The sequence below is a fragment of the Diospyros lotus genome, chromosome 2 (assembly GCF_014633365.1).
Source record: "Diospyros lotus cultivar Yz01 chromosome 2, ASM1463336v1, whole genome shotgun sequence".
In the NCBI taxonomy this organism is placed as follows: domain Eukaryota; kingdom Viridiplantae; phylum Streptophyta; class Magnoliopsida; order Ericales; family Ebenaceae; genus Diospyros; species Diospyros lotus.
The window spans coordinates 6,154,247-6,169,473 of record NC_068339.1 but is presented as its reverse complement, the minus strand read 5'-3'; the positions used below and the strand labels follow the sequence as shown (position 1 = coordinate 6,169,473).

At 36.1% G+C, this 15,227-nt stretch overlaps 3 protein-coding genes across 3 annotated transcripts; 2 read left to right on the top strand and 1 right to left on the bottom strand.

The window, feature by feature from the left end:
- The first annotated feature begins 42 nt into the window (after positions 1 to 42).
- LOC127794122 (putative glucose-6-phosphate 1-epimerase) lies at positions 43 to 6,625 on the top strand. Its single transcript, XM_052325027.1, has 8 exons — positions 43 to 1,454; positions 1,632 to 1,706; positions 3,615 to 3,671; positions 3,849 to 4,012; positions 4,596 to 4,730; positions 5,210 to 5,312; positions 5,585 to 5,684; positions 6,151 to 6,625. The coding sequence occupies exons 1-8, from the start codon at positions 1,344 to 1,346 to the stop codon at positions 6,342 to 6,344; spliced, it is 939 nt and encodes a 312-aa protein (XP_052180987.1). The 5' UTR covers positions 43 to 1,343; the 3' UTR covers positions 6,345 to 6,625.
- Positions 6,626 to 7,913: 1,288 nt separating this feature from the next.
- Positions 7,914 to 12,819, top strand: LOC127795283 (uncharacterized). The gene is made up of 10 exons (XM_052326873.1): positions 7,914 to 8,102; positions 8,939 to 8,964; positions 9,128 to 9,212; positions 9,311 to 9,520; positions 11,474 to 11,602; positions 11,679 to 11,736; positions 11,827 to 11,900; positions 12,223 to 12,311; positions 12,391 to 12,463; positions 12,554 to 12,819. Exons 1-9 carry the CDS (start codon positions 8,004 to 8,006, stop codon positions 12,458 to 12,460), a joined length of 840 nt encoding a protein of 279 aa, XP_052182833.1. The 5' UTR covers positions 7,914 to 8,003; the 3' UTR covers positions 12,461 to 12,463; positions 12,554 to 12,819.
- LOC127795282 (uncharacterized) lies at positions 12,790 to 15,164 on the bottom strand. The gene is made up of 2 exons (XM_052326872.1): positions 14,142 to 15,164; positions 12,790 to 13,828 (listed from the first exon to the last, which is right to left on the bottom strand). Exons 1-2 carry the CDS (start codon positions 14,942 to 14,944, stop codon positions 13,201 to 13,203), a joined length of 1,431 nt encoding a protein of 476 aa, XP_052182832.1. The 5' UTR covers positions 14,945 to 15,164; the 3' UTR covers positions 12,790 to 13,200.
- Between the last annotated feature and the right edge of the window lie 63 nt (positions 15,165 to 15,227).

Genomic DNA, 15,227 nt, shown 5'->3' with positions numbered 1-15,227 from the left:
AAGAGGATAGTAATCTTCTTGTTCATATATGTTCCGCGTTATTTTCAGATGGCTTTTTTGGCTCCTCACAGCTTGGATTCGAGCTGCATCCCGCCGTTGGCTTTCATTGTTCCATTTTCACTTATCAGTACAACGAAAGTAACATTTCGAAATAAGTTTTGTAAGGGTATACATTAATTCCCACAGATCAGTTGCGTTTGTGCTTTCGACTGTGGAATCGTTGCTTATGAAGAACGAATCTCTGGATGTGGAAATCTATTCCATATCAACACGAAGTAACGTCAGAGCTTTGGAGTCATTCATTGCCCTTCCACTACAAAAACAAAAAATCCCTTTGTGTTCATGGGATTCAAGGCTTGTTTCGATCCCAAACTGCCCTCTCAAAAAACGACCGTTTGTATGGCTCCATGTACTTCACGTATTCTCAAGATAACAATGAACCATTCTTTAATTGTTTGCCATCAATTCTTCATACCCTGTTGCTTCAGACTTCAACTGACGGCCATGCATAGCATCTAGTTCAAGGCTCGTTACCATCTCTCTGTGCTTGTTTAATTTCTTCTTTCGTGGTACAGTTGTTCTTTTGATAGCGCATTGTCTGGATTTGAAACGTTTGATGCAGTGAATCTGTTTCAAGAACCGTTTGTATTCATGTCTTCTTGAATTCAGAAGCCTCTAGCTGTTCTATATATTGATTCACCAAGTGGGGTTTTGCCAATATTTTGTGGAATTTAGGCTTAATGGTGACTAGAAAGGGGGTTTTATATTTCAGCTTTAGGATTTTGCATTCAAAATTCGGAATTGCGCTGTCCTCTATTGATGGGAAAGTGAAGTTTTACTTATTGAAGTAATTTGTAAATTGAAGTTGCCATTTCTAGTCTTTATTTCTTACCACACACGATTGCCTTTTTGTTATCATGTATATATGAAAATCATGCGGTAGCAAATTTCAAATTGGAGTTGGCATTTCTCTGGTTGTCAAATGTTGCATTTTGGAGGTTCCTGTACGTGGTTTTAGGGAATATCAATTTCTTGGACATTAGTTGCCCCTTGAATGAGTCCTTAAGTTGGAGTTTTTATGAATCCAGGGGCTATTCTGGATTGGGAAAGCTAAATTTCTGGGTGGATGACGGAATTTGATTCACGTGATGACAAATTTGTCACAAGAAAGGTGCTAAGAGTGATGATTCAAATGATCAATTGTCCCTGTCTGCCTCTCATTTGTCGGTGGCGTTGTTTTTTTGTGTTGGAGAAGTCTATTAGAAATTCTTTGCGAGTTCAGAAGGGTAAGGAGAGTAGGGAAAACAAATCAACGTCTTGCGCTTGTTATAGTTTTTCTAGAGATGCAACATTCTGCTGCTGTTTGGGATCACAAGGCCGCAATGGAAGTGATCAAAGGCTCTAATGGGATCGATCAAGTTGTACTTCGAAACCAACAAGGGTCTTCAGTGCGGGTGAGATCCTTTTCATTGTTCCTTTTATAGATCGAGTCCAATGAGCAACAAAATTAAGAAATTTCCTTCCATAGTTTTGGTCCTTTAGTGGCAGAACTCAGTTAAAATTGATGATTATATTATTTTTATTGTGCTGTGCTGGGACATACTAAGTACTTATTGTTTTCTATGATCTAGGTTAGCTTACAAGGAGGCCAAATCACTTCTTGGCAGAATGGTCGAGGTGAAGAACTTCTCTTCACTAGTAGCAAGGTAAAATTTTCTAAATCATTTCAATAAGTGTAGTGTTCCATAAGTTTGGTTGTGTTTTAAGAGATTTATAGTCCAAAATCTGTCTCTGGATAATTTTAAAAGTGATATGGAGCTAAAATAATGATGGTTGTCGGATAAATTGAAAGTGTTAGCACTTACACTGGACTTAAAGATTCAAAACATCTTTTGGTAAGATTTTTACAAAATTTGGGTCTAGAAATGGTTGTGGACTTGCATTCATTAAAGTGGTCTAAAAATGGATGGCATTTACTTACCAAAAAAGAAAAGATGCTGTAAAATTCTACCATTTTAATGGCAACTAGAATTCAACTAGAATCTTGATATAACTATAATAGAAGGAACTTCATTTTGAGTATTACGTGCTGTTTGCAAGTAATCTGCAATGAGTTTTGAGTTATATATCCCATTTTAAAGTTGTAAACAATGCCCTTCCAGTTCTAAATGAAAAAAGGAAAAATAAAAGTCTCTTGTAGAGGTGGTTGTGTCTACAAGCACATCAGGAAATATGTGACTGGTGATACATGCTTCATCCATCCATCAGAGCTTACTCCTGGCATCAAATGCAAAGTCATGCTGCTGGGGAACTTCACTCACCACCAGAGATAGGTTTGACTTGGGGTGAGCAAAAATTCTGTTAAAATGAACTAATCAAACCGAACCAGCAGAAATTGTCTGTTCGATTTGGTTAGTTTTGTAGAACAGTTCGGTTCAGTTATTTTTTTTCGGTTAGTTTGGTTCAGTTCAGTAAGTTTGACAAAAGAACTGAACTAACCAAAATTGTCAAAACACTGTCGTTTTTACCAAACAAAATGTTCTAATATAATCTGTTTGGTATTTTCTTTTTGGCTTAGAATTGTTGATATTTTGAATTGTTATTGACTAAACAGATTTTAATTTAGCTTGATCAAGCTAAACAACAAAAATATGCACATTTTAAAAGTTCGGTCTGTTCAGTTACCGAATTGAAGTTTTCTTCAGTCTGTTTGGTTAGTAGGAAACTTTGGTTGGTTCGTTTCGGTTATTAGGTGCAATTTGATCTGTTTGGTTTTTGCAGTTCAGTTTGGTTCAACCGAATGCTCACCCATAATTTTGACAATTTGTTCCTACCATGGAAAAGGCCTAGCGTGGTACTTCTGTTAAATTTAAATTGGGATTGTTACCAGCACTAGGAGCCTTATGCTGTTCTTGGATCCAATGTTCAAGTTGCCATTTAGCAAATACAACTTTATTAATTCGTAAAGAACTTGAAATATATAAATAAATAAAAGTTCAGATAGAATGTTTTTGTTGTCAAGTTTGAGGAGTCCTGCAGAAGATGATGTCTTGAAGCTTAGACAAGACAACTCTTATTTACACGGCTTCTGATTCTATAGCAGCTATAATGTTTGTATTTTTCAAGCCACTTGACTGGTTAACTCCCTCCTAGAATGATAAAGCTACAAGTTGGACAGAATCTACATGATATAGTAAGAATAACTTCAAGTGTTAACTCTCCAATCGTCCACAAAATGAAAGTAGGACTCCACTTAGGAAGCAAAGTAATCCATTATATATTTACTGTACATTTCACAAATCTAAACCTTGAACAGCTGATGTTCCATATTCCTTCTCAATGTTAGTTCATTTCTTTGTGCATGATTCAAAGATATAATTTATCTTGCCTGTTAGCTTTTTTCCAAATGCAGTTATTTCACTTATTTGACTGCCCCTGTTTTCCTTTTACAACTTGAATTCAATGAAACAATAAAAATAAACTAAGAATAAAGTACTATTGAGGTAACTAAAATAAAGGATCTCTAGCATTTTGGTCTTTTTTATATGCTGGTATTGCTTTCTTCCATTCCATGATGAAGAATTATTGAATTTGATTTTTTTGATGTATTTTAGGTGAAGTTTAAGCCTCCTAAACCAGCTCGGGGAGGGATTGTCATATGCTTCCCTCAGGTCTCTTGAATCATTCCTTTGTAGCTATAATCAAGTGCCAATGTTTAGTATCTTAGTTTTTGTTTCCATTTATTGTTGATGGGGGTGCAGTTTGGAATCATTCCTTTGTAGCTATAATCAAGTGCCAATGTTTAGTATCTTACTTTTTGTTTCCATTTATTGTTGATGATGGTGCAGTTTGGAAACTGTGGTTCACTTGAACAACATGGATTTGCAAGGAACAAAATTTGGAGTATTGATGAGAATCCTCCACCTCTGCACCCAAAGGATTCTCTTGGTCAATCATTTGTTGACTTGCTACTTCAACCATCTAAAGAAGATCTTAAGTGCTGGCCACATAGGTATGTCCATGGACAATGAAGGATTCCCAGTTTTCTATAGAATCAGTGCATGAGTTAATAGAATCAAATCTATAAACTTGAGGTTCCAGTTATCTTTAGGGGCACACCATTATGCTCTATTGGTTTTTATATGAAATTCCTACTGTGGACACTTTGATCATACTGTATTGACATTGGTGCCTCACTGTAATTAGCTGCATGCTTTGATATAAGGTTATCTATTGTAGATGGAAAAGAGGGTCTAAGAAGAAAGGGAAAAAAAATTAAGTTCCATAAATGATAAAGGACTGGAAGAGCTTCTGAAATTATCGGAAAGGATTTAGATTAATTCGTTAAAATGTCCGTGCAAAAGATTAAAAATTTTGAATTGGCTCAAATGTTTTTGTGCTTATCCAAACTGATTTTGTGTTTCAAAGCCATAGTTTGAAGATAGAACATTGCATGCGTCTGGGAGCACAGTTCATCAACATGATCAGCATGTTTGATAGATATCTGATAGCATAGCTTCCATCTTCCTTTTGTATGCTGATATTATTTTGTGAGCATGATGTTTGTTGCTGATTGAGTTTTTCTTATTTTCCAGTTATGAGCTTCGTCTTAGGGTTGCACTTTCAGCAGATGGAAAACTGAACTTGACTTCGCGAGTTAAAAACACTATTGGCAAGCCCTTTAGTTTTGCATTCGCATATCATTCATATTTGTCTGTCTCTGACATAAGGTATGTGGTAGTTCCTTGAACTTTGTCCTTCTAGCATGTACATTTTTTCAGATTAGAAAGAAAACTTCTTGTTTACATGTTTGCCAATTAGAAAGTACAGACATGAGACCTTGTCTAGAAAGTTTAGCTTTAAATTGATTAACATAAGCAGTTTGAAGATGCATCTCTTGACATTTAACAAAATTACAAGCATATAGGGAGGTCACCCAATTCATTTCTCCCAGTCGCCCTTCAGTACCAGGTATATGGCATACTGATTTCTTGGAGGAATAAAAACAAACTATATTACTATGATTCCTGTTAACTGCGGGATAAAGAATAACCAATACTGTAATTCCACGGAATTAGGCAAAAGCTTTTTGAGTGGGGCGGAGTTGAATTTCTTCTTGAGTAATGAAATATTTCTGACAAGGCAAAATAGAGACAAATATTCTCGTCTTTGCTGCCTTTTGTAATTTGAGCACGAACTGTGTCTGCAGTGAAGTGAGGATAGAAGGGATGGAAATACTTGACTATCTAGACAACCTTCGCCAAAAAGAACGTTTTACAGAGCAAGGAGATGCCATAACTTTTGAATCTGAGGTAAATCTTCGAACTTGTTATTTCTGGTGTGATATTTCGGAGTTGTATTAGAGAAGACATAAATGGAGCAGAAGCAATACAATCATAGCAGAAACTGGAACTTCTTTCTCTCCTTTTCTTTAATTACTTTTGATTTTCATCCTGATCCTGCAATACTGAACTATTTGGTTTGGAAGTTATAACAATCAAAGCAATTAAGTAACACGTTCGTCTACAGGCTTTATCTTATAGTTGTTCTCTTTCTTTTTTTCCCCCGTTCTCCATTTGCGCAGGTGGACCGAGTTTATCTTAAATCTCCAAGTACTGTTGCAGTCCTTGATCATGGAAAAAAACGAACATGTGTGATAAGGAAGGCCGGGCTGGATGATGTTGGTAAGAAGCCGTTCACATTTTTTCACCTGTCATACAAAAGAATAAATAGATAATGGAAACATCTGATACTGTGCTGGCATTATATAATAAGCCTAAGAAGACAAGTAGCTTGAGAATTATGGACAGTTGAAATTTTTAAAGTAACTTCAATGAAATTGTGCCAACAACAATCTATAAAAATGAATTCAGCATAGCCTCACTACTTCGCTGTGGAAAAGAGCCGGGAAAACTTACCTCGTGACCAAAGAGTTTTAGATTAAATTCACTAAAGTTGCAGATCTGTCAAAACCCGGCATCTGCTTATCAAGAAAAATACAGTAATTTTTATGTTGAAACTATGCCAATTATATTTGCTGAAGTTTACGTTAAGAAATAAAGAGGATTTGAACAAGGGATGAGATTACATGATTCAGTCATTCTGGTTTTGTTATCCTAACCTTGTTTATTTGGTTGTTAAAACGAATAGCGGTTTGGAATCCATGGGAGAATAAATCAAAAGCCATGGCGGATCTTGGGGCCAGGGAGTACAAGCAGATGGTTTGCGTCGACGCTGCAGCCGTTGAGAAGCCTATCCGTCTGAAGGCAGGAGAGGAATGGACCGGCCAGGTGGAATTCATAAATGTGGCTTCATGTTTCTGCAGCGACGCCTGGTTGTCTTAAACCAATGCCTTTGCTGTTGTTGCCTTCTTGTTGCAGTTCTTATAGCTGGTTTTGAGTAATAAGTTTGAATCAAGACTTGTAGTAGTAGGGAAATGCCTGGGTGTGTGTGTTTAAATAAAGACTTCTTGTAGGTGAATGCTTCTCTGTTTCTCTCTCTCTCTCTCTGTAAGCATGTGTGTTGATTTGTGTATTGGGCATTCTAAGGGCTTGGCTTGATAATGAAATTTGTATTGGTTGATTTTGTGCATCTGGAAGTGGAACTTTAGGAGATGGTTGATGTTTCCTTTCCTGGACTACCAAGCAGGTCTCCTGCCTATTTTTGTGCTTAAAGTTCGACTACACAAAAACAAATATTGACTTTCAAACACTAAAAATTGCTGCCTTTTGAAGATAGTTTTTGTTTGGAATTTTTTATTTGCATGTGTCACTCCTCTAACATGTATATAAATATACTATTTAAGTTTGATGATCTCTGTTTATTTGCATGTATGTAACTCCTCTAGTATGTATATATATATATATATTATTTAGGTTCGACAATTTCAATTTATTTGTATGTCACTCTTCTAACATGTGTATATATATACTATTTAGATTATGATGTCAGTTAAATTTAGACTTGAGATAAATAATTTCAGATATTAAGTGTATATATATGTATATGTACAATGAGGTGAAATCTATAATTTGTTTTTAGTTAGAACAATAAAAATTGAATTTATAATTGGTGTTGTCATCTTTAAAATTTTACAAAATATATATATATATATATTGTTTAATAAATGCGTTTTGAGTTAACTTATTTTGCATATATATATTAATTTATTTACTTAATATTTGCAATTTTTTTATTAAAAATATTGTTTATGAAAATATATATTTTGAAAATTGTATGTCTCATTCTCATTCAACTTCTATAAAATTAAATCAAAAGTAAAATAAAATAAAACAAAATTTCAAATTTAAATAAAATGGAGAAGAGTATTTATTTCTTTATTTTTTTAAATCATCTCTCTTGAGTGCATATACCTGATTCAATAATTCTCCATTTCAAAAGTGTTTAGTTAAACTTAAAAATCGATTAACACTAAATTTAAAACTATAGATTAGTTTTCTTTAAAAGATTATTTCGTTTAACTATACTTAAATAGTAAACACATTAATTAGTTTTAAAACTTTTGCACTAATATTTGTAAAAAACTATAAGGGATTAACCATTAACTTAATTGATAATCTAAGATAAAAAAATAATTATTTATTTAAAATTGAGAAAGTACAACTATTCTCTAATAATTTTATGTTAACTTTACAGTAACTTGACTAAATCAATTTTAACCACCTAAATTTTCATAAACAATTTTTTTTTATAAATAAATAAGATTGGCGTTAAAGTTACAAATAAAAAATTATACTTAAAACTCTCTTTATATTTGATTTTTAAATATTTAAAACTGTTTAAATGATTTTTTTTAAATTTATAATTTTATCAATAATTTTATCTACATTCGAGAAATATATTTAATTATTTTCACGAATTTTATTTCGTAAATGTTTAGATGTTAGGTAGAATTTTCTATAAAGCGTAAGAGAGATGCAGGTTCCCAACTCACGACTCACGTAAACCCTGGAATCGATCGATCGATCAACAGAGAGAGAGAGATGGGGAGGAAGAGAGCGATGGCGTGCGTGTTTCTGTTTGTATCACTTCTTCTGCAAGCCACAATTGAAGTTTGCTCAACTTCTTCACGGAAAAATCAGGTGTTTCTTTCCCCGAGTGTAGAATGTATTTGTATCTATCTATTTCTTGATGTTGTGAGTGGTGAGCCGTGAAAACTGACCCTACAACTGTATCGAACAGGAAAATGGAAAAAGGGTTTTGGGTCTTTTTATTCGTCCATCTAATTAGGGCTTAAACTGAACATAATTGGAATTTAGTTCATAAAAATTTGCATCTCCAAGGGTCTCCCAACGGAATTGCGAAGCGATTTTCGTATTTTTTTTGAATTCGGCTTTCCGTATAATCTTGAAATTATTGGGTTATTTCACTGTTTGGCCGACTAGGAAACTGAATAAGGGAGTAGATTCTTGAATGTTGTAACTTATGATTTTGTGATCTTGTTGGTTGAAGTACGAATGCGAACGGGGAAAATTTATCGTATTTGTTGAGTAAAAATGACAAACTTGAGTCCTAAAACAATGCTAATTTCCCGCTCCATCCTCCCCCACCTTTCATTTCAGTTTCTTGAAAACCAAGCGAATTGTAATGCTAACTCTGCCGATTGCGCGGATCAATATTTTTCTGGTTTCTGGGCCACATCCATTGGGAGCAACTTAGCGATACAGGGTCAGATGTGGTGTGCTTAAATGGGATTTCTGATTTGATCACTCACTCCACCGTCATTATACTATTCAGTTTTCAACCACTCCATTTTGCCTTATTGACTCAACCCACCTTTTTCCCACCAGATTCCGTAACCTTTCATGTCCCGGCATTTGTTTAAATGCTTGTGGATGCCTTTTTCATTTTATGTACATTTACAGTATGGATCGTAGCATCAGTTTCTATTTGTCTAACACTTCCATTTGGGCTGCAGGACGCAGGAGGGCATGCAGCTAAAAGGTAAATTTTGTGACATTAGATTGAGCTAACATCTAATTTTTCTGTAAAGTTTGGTTCAAGGTTCTTCAGTACTCCTTCAGCCAAGGAGATGCTTGAAGGATATGGAAAGAGTGGAAGCCTTCAACACTAGGAGCAACTGATCTAGGTTTTAATTCATCTGTAGAACACTGAAGCAAGAAGAACAGCACGATCATGAAGTACATTGTTCCAGAGAAAGAAGTAGAGCAGCATGGAAAATTATTGAGCAGGTAACTTAGAAAATATGTTTTTTTGATTGGAAACATAGACTTTGTTTTATTTTTATTATCTTACGAATACAATGAATATGCGTTTATGTACTTTGCAGTATCTGATGCCATTTGTGGAACAAGAGAATTATCAGATTCCAACAAATTGTAGACTTCATCCTTCTAATGATATATTTAGGGATCAGGAGCAGCACAAGATTCATTTGGATGTAAATGAATTTCGCTGTGGATACTGTAAGAAACTCTTTCGAGCAGAGAAATTTCTTGATCAACATTTTGACAACAGACACTATGACCTCCTAAATGTTGTATGACCTCATTTCCTTGACTTTCTCAATCATACATACTACTGTTTATATACAAGATGCAGTTTTGTCAAAATTTTCATGTTATAAAAACGTTAAACCACCTTTTTATTTCACATTTACTCATGTTGCTCACTGCAGCGGATGTGGGTACCTTTTTTTTTTTTTAATTGAGAATATAATGTTGTTATTCTTTGTCTTTTATTATCAACTTCAAACTTTTGGTACTTCATGGAGTTTATCTGATTTTGTACCCAACTCATTTCAGAATGAATTTCAAGCATAGCTTATATATCTCGTTACCTGTTACTTAAACTTGTTGCCACTTGTCTTGTTAGTCAAGCATTGCAACTCAGAGTAGTTTTGGTCTTGGCATCATTATCCAGTTGAATTAGCTTGGCCACAGTCTATCAGCTGCTTAAATTATTATGATATTACAAATCTAAGCAAGATTCAGAATTACCTATTTATTTTACTCAAGATTTTGTTCTATATACCCAACCTAATGGGAGTGAAGCTTGAAATTTTTGTTGTTGTTGTAGGTGGTGATGTTATTGTATATAAACATGCAATAACTAAAACTTATAAAATAGAGCTTTCCATCTCTAACCTAGGTTGCCTGTTGCCATTTGAGAACATTAATGGTAAACATAAGTACAAGCTTTGAGGAGAATATGGAAAAGGTTTTTTCTTTCTTGCTTAAACAGTAATGATATGAATCTAGCCATTGGTTGATAGCATTTTTTTTTTTTTTATGATTTTGTTTTTTGGGTTATCTTTCTTAAGATGAGGGTGTGCTTTGATAGCGACAATAAAGTTGTTTTTTTGTGATTGGAAGGTCACGAGAGTTTGAGTTGTGAAGTTGTCTCATTGGAAAGCAAGGGTAAGGTTACATGCAAAAACAGTCCTCCCTTGATCGTAAAAAAAGGCTTGTTTGGTTTCGTTGTGCCATGCTATGCTTTGGCTACTATGTTGTGTTGTGCTATGATAGCAACACTGACAAAAGTAGTGTTTGGTAATTGAATATGGTACTGTGCTTATTAATGTTAGAAGTAAATAGTAAGTGCTTAGTTACTATTACTGTATTGTAGATATGCAAAATGACTAAAAATTATAATAATATATTAAAGTGTAAATTTCAGCTAGACCCTCTAATGCAGAACCCAAACCAAAGAAACAACAATAATCCCAATTACTCAAAACCTCCATTGCCTATTTATTTTAAACTCCACGCATACCCTTTGTGGTTTTTGACCATTATCACAAAGACCCCTGATGAGTTACTTTAGTTTTTCGTAATTCAAATCCAATATCAAAGACAACCAATTTGGCCTGTTGACTAGACACGGGGATTTGAGTAGAAAAGAAAACCACAAGGACCATCAAAAATATTTTTAAACCATCGGAGGTCTCCTTACAAATGGCCCAAACTACAATAGATCTGAGTGAAATTTACCCTATATTAAATAAGCATTTTAAACAATTATTTTATACTAAATTATTTATAATATTTAAAGTAATATTATAGAATTATAAAGTCAAATTGCTTGTTACAGAACTAAACAAAGTTACAAAAAATTGTTTGACAAGATGTTTATTACATAAATGACTTTTTGTATTACATGTAAATATGTTTAAGGTAAGCAACAAGATTGTCTTTTTTTTAAAAAAAAAATAATAAGCCCCATTATAAGGTATTGCACTTCTAATTTAAAGTAGGGGTCCCTTGCTTTTGGTTTATAGCAGCTTAAACTACTACTTAGAAGTTTCGCTTGTGCGTTAAAAGTAAAAGGAAAGTTGTTCTTATCCAATCTCTCTCTCTCTCTCTCTCTCTCTCTCAATTTTTAATAAAAAGTGCCGTGCTTAAAAGCACTACAAAACCAAACAGGCCCAAAGGATGTAGAATTTGGTAATGTTAATTGTCAAATTTCCTGTGATATTTCTTTTTTATTTCAGAGTCATAGCAAGTGCTTAGCAGATATGTGTGGGGCTTTGCATTGCGACCATGTGATTGATTCAACTTCAAAGTTTCGTAAGACCAGATGCAATCCTGCAGCTACTGCAAAGAACCACCATTTATGTGAGGTTGTTTTTGACTATCAAGTCACTTGATTTGCAATGTTTATTCCATGTTAATTTACAACTGGGGTTTTCTGTGCAGAGTGTTGCTGATAATTGTTTTCCTGTTAATCAGAGTCCCTCAGCGAACCGTCTTCATGGTACTATTCTATTATTTCGTAGCCAGTCCTAAAACATTGTTTTCATTTCGCTGGTTACTTACTATAAGTTTTCAACAATTGTATTTGTAGAATTGTTTTTGCGGCAATTTTGTGATGCTCACACTTGCTCAGGAGGACCGAAACCATTTTCCAGAGGAGGCCGGGTAACACTTTGCTCTGATAATTCTTGGTATTATAGCTTGAATTCATTTTTTACTACATCACAAAAACATTGCAAATTGCCTTGGCCAGTTAAGTACAGCCTTGAAGGTAACATCTTGATCCAATGAATAAAATCAAACTGTTGAAAATTATTTCTTGTCAAATAAGGAATTAGATACGTTCTTGCACTACGAATATTATGGCTATTCTATGTTCTTGATGTTGTATCAACAGTACTGGATTCTCTTGATCATTTCTTACAATATTTATAACTTATGCTGTCATTCCAATTAACACTTGCTGTGAATTGGCTAATCGCTGCAGAAGCATACGAGCATCTTCTACTTGGCTATTTCAATATTGACGCTGATGTTGCTCCCAATCTTCTACCTTATTGTTTTTTTGTACCAGAGGTGCCATTCTAACCGTTATAATTGCTACATCTTTTTAAATTTTTGCTTCAAATTAATTTGTGCTTGTTGATGTGGTCAGAGAAATGAGAAAAGGAACACAAGAGCTGAGGCGTATTTCACAACTTGCCCGAAAGTCAAAGCCCTCTTAGTAGGTAAAATGATATGCTGCCTGAACAACTCCAGTTAACATGAGCAGTTTAAGGTTACAAATGAATTTGATGACAACCCAATCTTCTTCGTAGGTGAAGCTCGTCCAATGTCGATAAGGATAAAGATGGGGGGCAATTGCAGAAACTTGGATTGCAAAGATCTTATTATGCCAATTTGAATTTGTTTTCCCTGTAAATTTTTTATATGTAACATTGTGTTGAAGCCCCTGATCCACAGATTTTTTCGATCCTTGGTCACCTGTTTTACATGGTGTGTGACTGCCATCATCTCAATGTAACGATTTTTGGTGTATAATGAGAACATCAAAGGAGCGTAAAAGCTTATTTTTTGTGTTCTTTTTTCCTGTTTGCCATTGATCATTTACCATTGGTGCGGTCTAGAAATTGATTATTTGTTCTTCTTGCAATCTCCCTTTTTCCTGGCCTAGTCCTTCAGTAGAGACAATAAACAGGGGTTTTGATTAGTGCCAAGTCTAGCTGTCGAATACATGGATGCATGCACCTTTTTGGACGTAGCATTAACATATTTCACGTGTGAAATCAAACCGATTTGATTGCTCCAGAAGTCATCTTGCATGAAAAATAGCCTGATCACTGGAACTCCAGTAGGTTCATCCCTCTATCTAAATCCAAATGCCTTGGTTGCATTTGAACATTTGGTAGATTGCGCTTGAGCTCTTCTAGTGATGCCTTGGCAAGGTTCGTCCGGGATCGTGTATTCACGGAGATATGACTCTGAAAGCCAAGGATATTAGTTCATTGGATAGAAGGAAACCATCTGGATCGCTGAGCCTGATAAACGAAACAATCTCTTCTGTTTCATGCTCATCGGATAGCAGGGAGTGGAGTTGCTCGGTTGATATGGTTCTTCCATCCTGATCCAAGCAAATCACATGTCCACTTTTCACATAAGCCCAGTAAGCCTTGCAAAGAGGGTGCACAAGGGAGCTACCATATATCTCCTTAAAGGGCTTTAAGTCCAAGCCCCTGGCAGTTCTAAGAGACAGCATCACAACATCCATGGCCATGTCCTCGGCATCAACACATCTACATTCATGGCTCTGAACTAAGCCCTCCTCCAAATTCTGCACATAACCAATGTATTCTTTCAGCTTCCTTGGCCTTGAAAACCTTACTCCACCAAGGTAACTGGCAGAACCAAGGCCAAAGCCATAGAATGGCCTGTTCTTCCAGTATGTAAGATTGTGCTTGCACTCAAAACCACTCTTGCAATAACTGCTGATTTCATAGTGGCCATAACCTGCATTTGAAAGCATTCTTGAAGCCATTCTATAGAACTCTGCAGACTGAGTCTCCGAAGGCAGAGGGAACTCCCCTGGTGTGTACCTGCCGACATTCGTATCTCAGTTCCAAAAGCATAAAACAACTGTTTCTACAGAAATATTATAACTGAGAACAATTATTTTATGCTTTGATGCACCACGTCAGCAGTAAATTTCGGTGTTTCAAACCAATGATTTATTGTCGTATGCTAACAGTAAAGATATAAAGATAAATCCCTAAATACATTAATGTCATTTTGTGGGTTTACTCTTCCATTGGCGCGTGACAACAAATCATTACTTTGGAACACCAAGATTTGCTGCTAACCTGGTGCTTGAAGGCGCAAAATAGTTTCTCAACTACCAGTTTCACTTACAGAGTTCCAAATTTGGTGCCTTGTTCCACTTGCAAATCATAGACCGATACATGGGTAGGCCGAGCTTCAATGGTGAGCTGCAAGCTCTCTTCCCACATTCCTGGCGTTTGGTGAGGGAGAGAAGATATGAGATCCATACTCCAATTCTCAACCCCACACGACCCTACAATGTCGATGGCATCATGAACCTCAGTGACACCGTGAGCTCTCCCACAGGCCTTGAGCAAATTATCCTGGAAGGCCTGAACGCCAAGAGACACCCTATTTACACCCAACTCCATTATCTCCTTCATTCTTAGAGAATCAAAAGTCCCGGGATCCATTTCCATGGATATCTCAGTATCCAAACCCAACCCGAATTTTGAATTCAATGCCTCAAGGACTGACGCAACAAGTCTCGGTGGCACCAGCGAAGGCGTGCCGCCACCAAAGAAGACTGTTTCAAGAGGTGGGTTGTGGCCAACCTCAAATTGTTGTGTGGCCTTGATCTCTCTGCAAATGAGTTGAATGTAGTTGATGATTCGCGGGTCGTCATCGGCCTGGCTTGAGGTTGAAGATGAGCCGAGAGCGACGATGGGGAAGTCGCAGTAGTGGCAGCGCTTTCGGCAGAAGGGCAAGTGGACGTAGGCGGAAGTGGGGGGCAGCTTGTGCGGCGGGGTTGAAGGCGTGGTCTGGGCTGAGGCATTTCGTCGAACGGTTGGTGGGTTTTGCGGCAGCGCTTCGGAGATGGTGTGAGATAGCCTTGGAGGCCTGGACTTGGCGGAAATGGCGGAGAAAACAGGAGCTAGGGCTGATTTAAGCATTGGTCGGAGCTCGATAGAGAAGCAGACGGGGAAGACGGGTGAAAGATCGGCCGGCCAGTTGTGTGGAATTTTCAAGATATGTTTCTGTTCATGCGCGCGGACAACGTCTACTTATGCAGCTTCCGTGACCGCATCTAGAGCTAAGATTTTTGTAGAAAGAATACGGAAAAGGAAAAATATAATATATAAATTTATAGGATAAGAGGACTATGAGGTGAAAAACAATGATTTGAATCACAAATGTGAGTTGTTTAAAACTGTCAATCCCTGCTTACTACTGTCA